The sequence below is a fragment of the Telmatherina bonti genome (assembly GCF_933228915.1).
Source record: "Telmatherina bonti genome assembly, chromosome: 19".
In the NCBI taxonomy this organism is placed as follows: Eukaryota; Metazoa; Chordata; class Actinopteri; order Atheriniformes; family Telmatherinidae; genus Telmatherina; species Telmatherina bonti.
Genome location: NC_136617.1, coordinates 34,637,327 through 34,643,864, shown reverse-complemented (window position 1 = coordinate 34,643,864; position 6,538 = coordinate 34,637,327). Strand labels below are relative to the sequence as shown.

The 6,538-nt window shown below is 45.9% G+C and overlaps 1 protein-coding gene across 1 annotated transcript in view; it reads right to left on the bottom strand.

Moving 5' to 3' along the window:
- Positions 1–220: 220 nt before the first annotated feature.
- top2b (DNA topoisomerase II beta) overlaps positions 221–6,538 on the bottom strand; it is a 38,487-nt gene continuing 32,169 nt past the window's right edge. Inside the window, exons 28-36 of the mRNA XM_079259211.1 lie at positions 5,208–5,402; positions 4,224–4,350; positions 3,961–4,119; positions 3,319–3,541; positions 3,157–3,236; positions 2,700–2,789; positions 2,470–2,601; positions 2,302–2,390; positions 221–641 (exon numbers count right to left, since the gene is read on the bottom strand). Coding sequence (XP_079115337.1) covers positions 468–641; positions 2,302–2,390; positions 2,470–2,601; positions 2,700–2,789; positions 3,157–3,236; positions 3,319–3,541; positions 3,961–4,119; positions 4,224–4,350; positions 5,208–5,402 — 1,269 coding nt within the window. The 3' untranslated portion in view covers positions 221–467. The remainder of the gene's footprint in view (positions 642–2,301; positions 2,391–2,469; positions 2,602–2,699; positions 2,790–3,156; positions 3,237–3,318; positions 3,542–3,960; positions 4,120–4,223; positions 4,351–5,207; positions 5,403–6,538) is intronic.

Here is a 6,538-nt window from a genome sequence, read left to right as displayed (position 1 = left end):
GCAGAAAAATGGCCATTTACGGTTGGAGTTTTAAATTGTCTCTTAAACAGAAATAATCTTAAAATGGATCATTTCATGCTCTTGTCACAGTCCTATGTGAAGACCAGGAAGAAGGCAGGTGTACTGATCAGTAAGGAGTCGGACCAGCAGACATTTCATTGTTTACTTTCAACTTCATGTTCAAAAAGTTACATATCATCTTAACAATTAAAATGTGCTAAATAACAGTGCTCTAATCTCTACAAGCTGCGTCAGACAAAGACGGAACGTTTCAATGGGCATTAAAAAAACAAACTGTATATGTAGAATAATAAAAAGTGTAAAACACCTACACATTAAAAATCATTTAACACCACCATCAATGAAAAGAACAGAAATGAAACTGGAAATGTACAAAAAGGTCTGTGGGAACACAGGAGGAGGAACTTCCACACAAGCAGAGTGGTTGAATGTGACTGAATGTTGCTTTAATCAAACATGTCGTCATCGTCATCCTCCTCTTCCTCGTTGTCCGACTCGTGGAAGTACTTGACCTCCTTCCTGGCACGGCCCGGCCTATCGCGGGACAGAGCTTTCATGGTGCTCAGGCTGTTGCTGTCCTCGTCTTCGTCTTCGTCCTCGGAAGGAGCTTTCTGTGGCTTCTGGGAGGAAAAAAATCTCATTTCAGCACGTTTCCTCATTTGTTTTGGAACGTTCCAGATATTACCGCCGTGCAGAATCATGCTCGTATGGAATCAGTTTTGTTTCAGAATCTCCAAGCAAAACTTTAAAACTCAAGCAAAAACCAATTAAAATCAAAACTTTCTAAAAACTTAAGTAAAATAAATGATCTCAAAATCAAAAATGATCAATCATCATGAAAACTATTAGGCTTTTATTTGGTATAATTGAGTAGTGTTTGTAGTTTCCTCTTTCTCTCTTTTTGCTATTTTGGTTGCACTTCACAGTCTTTGGCTTTGATTCTCGATTGTTTGGTTTCATTTCTGACACAAACCTTTCATGGGCGGGCTCTTTCAGGGTGCATTTCGATTGGCTGGTGAGTTCTGGAGCGACACAGCTGTAGCCTGATGAGATGTACAAACACTTTCTTCGGAAGTTAAGGAGTTGAAAATTAAAACTACTTCTGATTCCCTGACAAAGAATTTGAAACTGTAGAATTGTTATTGTCTAATGGTCATTTTCTTTAATCATCAGCATTCATCTGTGCTGCTTAACCATAACAATGTGAACATCCTTAAAACCATTAAAAGACGAGTTAACTGTTTACTTCTAACTCCTCATGAACCCAGCCACTTTCACTTTTCAGCACACAGTAGTTAAAACACTCTCATAAAAGTCTATTCTAGACTTGTATCTAGAAACTGATGCAAACTGCACACTTAGTGATAAAACAGACATGGGTGTAAACATAACTCAAAGCTGAACTTGGCATACATATACAGGGGTTTAAACAACCTCTGGGCTACAGCTGTGTCACTCAAAAAGTCGCCAGCCAATCGGAATGCGCCCCTGAAAAGAGCCCGCCCATAAAAGATTTGTCAGAAATTAAACCAATCAAGAATCAAAACCAAACACTGTGAAGCGCAACCAAATAGAGAAGAGAGAAAGAAGAAGACGAAACCGCAAACAAGACTACTCAATTATACCAAATAAAAGCCTAATAGTTTCCATGATGATTGATAATTTTTGATTGAAATTATTTATTTTACTTAAGTTTTAGAAAGTTTTGGTTTTAATTGTTTTTGCTTGAGTTTTAAAAAGATTCTGAAACAAATCTGATTCCATATGCTTGTGCTTACTTTGCACTATTAACGAGCGTCTGCTCCTGTTGTAATTTTACTGGTGTGGTGCTGGCCTGCCAAACAGGGGAACGAGCTTTGTAACATTTTCTCTATTTCTAATATACCAATGACTTTATACTCCTCAGTATAAAATATAGTTTTACATTTTATATGACATTTACATACAAAGTGTTAAATACAAAGGTTTAATTTTAAAGTAAATTTGATGAAAAATTCAGTTTATTCTTTAATTTATATATTCTCATATAAACATTTTTTTCACTTAATGTAAACTATAGAAAGCATTTTATTTACTTCTAGACGTGCATCAGGTTAGACATGACGTCTTTCTGCCTACTTCCTGTTTAGCGTTTCTGACATTGAGCCGAGAGGCTGTCCGTCTCTCAGGACAACTTTTAGTTCCTGCTTACATAACATAAAACACAGATGGACTTTATGTCCGAACATAAACCAGACGTGGTTTCTGCGCAGCGCGTCTAAAACACAGTAAGTTCCTCACCTTGCCGACTGGTTTCGCTGCTTTCTTCATCGGACTGTACTCGTCTTCAGAGCCAGAACCCTTCCTCTTCCTTCCTCGACCTTTTCCTGCTACAGCAGCAAAACAACAACATTTCCCACAACACTTCCAGTTTTAATGTCGTGTTTTTCAGAGGAAATGGTTTCCTACCTTTGAGAGCTGGTGCTGGTTTCTTGGAGCCGGTGTCGGAGTCGGAGTCCCAGATGGATTTATCCGGCTTCTTTGCTTTTGGTGCTGGTGGTTTCTTAGGTTTTGGGGCTGCATCAGAAGGCTTCTTTGCTGCTGCGGGTCGCAAATAAATAAAATTTCATATTAAATCAGCCTGTGTCAGTGTGGAAGCGGTGTTATACTGCCCTCTGCTGGGCATCCTGGGACATTACCTTTCTTTGCTGATAGTTTGTCGAAAGCTGAGCTGCTGGAGTAAGTGGAGAAGACCGGACCGTTGTCATCACTGTCCGACTTGGAGGCGTCTACAAGACCAACACAGTGCAGAGTTTACCTGCTGCTCCCTAAACGCACCGCAGCTGCTTGGCTGCTGTTTCAGAGTAAAAACAGACATTTTTCCTACAAACTGAAAACAAGGAGCTGCTGTGAGACGAGACAAATTCAGCTCTGTTGGTGTATTTGTGGAGAAAACATCCCTCTTGTGATGGATAAGAAAGGATATTGATGCAGTAATAAAACCTCTTTGTTTAAGTGGAAATCCGTCTGCAGGATTCTGTAAAAGGTCAACAGAGCTGCTGGAGCAGCCTGACAAGACCCCAGCGACGTGTACAAGGTCAGAGGTCAGGCCAGATCCGTGTCAGCTGGCGCCTCCCTGCTGGAGGCTTTACTCACCGCTGTCGCTCTTTTCAGAGAAGGCCGGCTTGGTGGAGAAGATGCTGCTCGCTTCTTTCTTTTTGGCTGCAGGTGCAGACCTTCAGAGGGACAGAAGGAAACAGTCAGCGACGTCAGATCAGCAGCAGCCACCTCCACCGATTCACCAACAGCTGCTCTTACGTGGTCTTCTGTTTGGGCGGGGAGGAGGACACTTCGTTGTCTTCGTCCTCTTCCTCGTCGTTACGGTCGTTGTATTGGTCCTTGGTGTCGGAGAAGCCGAAGTCGTCTTTGAACGACCTCACCGGAGAAGAGGCCGCGTCGTCGTCTCCGTTTTCCTCTTCGTCTGCCTCCTCCTCCTCTTCCTCCTCCTCAGAGAAGTCGAATGTGTATTTTGGTTTGGAAGCTGTGAAAAGGAGCAGACCAGGTTAGTCTGACTGACGCTGACATGAAGAGTCACGCTAACCAGCTGTTAGTTAACCAGTTCTTAACTAAACACTAGGACAGCGTTAGCGAGGGCAAACCGAGTTGTGGAACCAGGAAGGATGAATGTTGATGACTTGATGTGTAAAGGCGTGGAAAGAACAACTTAAACCATCCTGCGTAGGTGGCCGATAAATGGAATTCCCTAAAAACAGATGTGTCTTCCTGGCGGGGAAATTCCCCTGTGGTGTTGCTGTACATTTGCTTGCCTGCTTCTTCTTCTGTGGTGGCGGTCAAAGGTTTGAGCAGTGCAGCCCACACGTGCTTGACCAGCTCATGAAAACATGTATAAAGTAACGGCAAAGCGGCAGAGTTTCCACACGGAGAGCCGCAGCAGCATACCTGATGCCCGCTGAGACTTGGTCTCTCTGGGAATGACGGGTTTGCTGTTCTCCAGGTCGCTGTCGGACTTGGACTCGTCATCAGACCAGGGGTTCCTCTTCTTCACCTTCTTAGCTGAAGCAGCTTTGGGTGCAGGAGGTTTTCTGACTCTGGGAGCTCCTGAAACAGAAACAAGCTGACATTACTTCCTTCTGCCATGGTGGAAGACCTGGGCATCGAGCGGAGGAATGTTAATGAGAGGCGACGTGTTGAAGAGAACTGACCCGACTCTTTCTTCTCCTTCTTGACTCGTGGAGCTTTCGGTTTGGCCACAGAGTTCTCTCCGGTTCCTCCCTCGCCGCCCAAACCCTCGTCGTCAAACTCCAGCTTCACGGCTGCGTCCGAGTCTCCCTGACAACGAGAACAGTTAAAAACTTTACGTTTGTCGCTTTTTCTTACTTTTTACCTTCATCACTTTAATTTTATCCATCCATCCATCCATCCATTATCCATCCATTATCCATCCATCCATCCATCCATTATCCATCCATCATCCATCCATCCATCCATTATCCATCCATCCATCCATCCATCCATTCATCATCCATCCATCCATTCATCATCCATCCATCCATCCATTATCCATCCATCCATCCATTCATCATCCATCCATCCATCCATTATCCATCCATCCATCCATTCATCATCCATCCATCCATTATCCATCCATCCATCCATTCATCATCCATCCATCCATCCATTATCCATCCATCCATCCATTCATCATCCATCCATCCATCCATCCATCCATCCATTATCCATCCATCCATCCATCCATCCATTATCCATCCATCCATCCATCCATCCATTATCCATCCATCCATCCATCCATTATCCATCCATCCATCCATTATCCATCCATCCATCCATCCATTATCCATCCATCCATCCATCCATCCATCCATTATCCATCCATCCATCCATCCATCCATCATCCATCCATCCATCCATCCATCCATCCATCATCCATCCATCATCCATCCATCCATCCATCCATCCATCATCCATCCATCCATCATCCATTATCCATCCATCCATCCATTATCCATCCATCCATCCATCCATCCATTATCCATCCATCCATCCATCCATTATCCATCCATCCATCCATCATCCATCCTTCATCCACCCATCCATCCTTCATCCATCCTTCATCCACCCATCGATCCATCCATCCAAGTGATTTCAGGAGGATGTTGCTAGGTTACCTTCTTCTTCTTGATCATCTTCTTGACTGCATCAGATTTTATGGGCTGAGTTGGAGGCTCCACCCGCCGACCGAACGGTGAGGGCATCGTCTCCTCCAGGTTCATTTTCTTCACTTTAGGTTTGCCCACTTTTCCCTTCACCAGCTTGATGGCTTTTCCTAAACTCTGCTCTTCTCTCTCCTGAGCCTCCACTTTCTGAAAACAACATACGGGCCATATAAAAACTCCAGAATGACGCAACCAGAGGCCTTCAGTTTCACACTCCACTGGTCTCATTTTAATTTTAATCACAATTTGGGTTTAATTAAGCAAAACCGTTTCCAATGATCCTTTATCTACACCTGTTTAAATATCAGGGTGTACAGGGATACTAGTCCAGTCCAGGTGAGCGACAGGATCACTGGGAGATATGCACTGGGAGACGTCCCGAGATGCACTGGGAGACGTCCCGAGATGCACTGGGAGACGTCCCGAGATGCACTGGGAGACGTCCCGTAATGCACTGGGAGACGTCCCGAGATGCACTGGGAAACGTCCCGAGATGCACTGGGAGACGTCCCGAGATGCACTGGGAGACGTCCCGAGATGCACTGGGAGACGTCCCGTAATGCACTGGGAGATGTCCCGTAATGCACTGGGAAACATCCCGAGATGCACTGGGAGACGTCCCGAGATGCACTGGGAGACGTCCCGAGATGCACTGGGAGATGTCCCGAGATGCACTGGGAGACGTCCCGTAATGCACTGGGAGACGTCCCGTAATGCACTGGGAGACGTCCCGTAATGCACTGGGAGACGTCCCGTGATGCACTGGGAGACGTCCCGAGATGCACTGGGAGACGTCCCGTAATGCACTGGGAGACGTCCCGTAATGCACTGGGAGACGTCCCGAGATGCACTGGGAGACGTCCCGTAATGCACTGGGAGACGTCCCGTAATGCACTGGGAGACGTCCCGAGATGCACTGGGAGACGTCCCGAGATGCACTGGGAGACGTCCCGTAATGCACTGGGAGACGTCCCGTAATGCACTGGGAGACGTCCCGTAATGCACTGGGAGACGTCCCGTAATGCACTGGGAGACGTCCCGTAATGCACTGGGAGACGTCCCGTAATGCACTGGGAGACGTCCCGTAATGCACTGGGAGATGTCCCGTAATGCACTGGGAGACGTCCCGTAATGCACTGGGAGACGTCCCGTAATGCACTGGGAGACGACACTGTAATGCACTGGGAGACGTCCCGTAATGCACTGGGAGACGTCCCGTAATGCACTGGGAGATGTCCCGTAATGCACTGGGAGACGTCCCGTAATGCACTGGGAGACGTCCC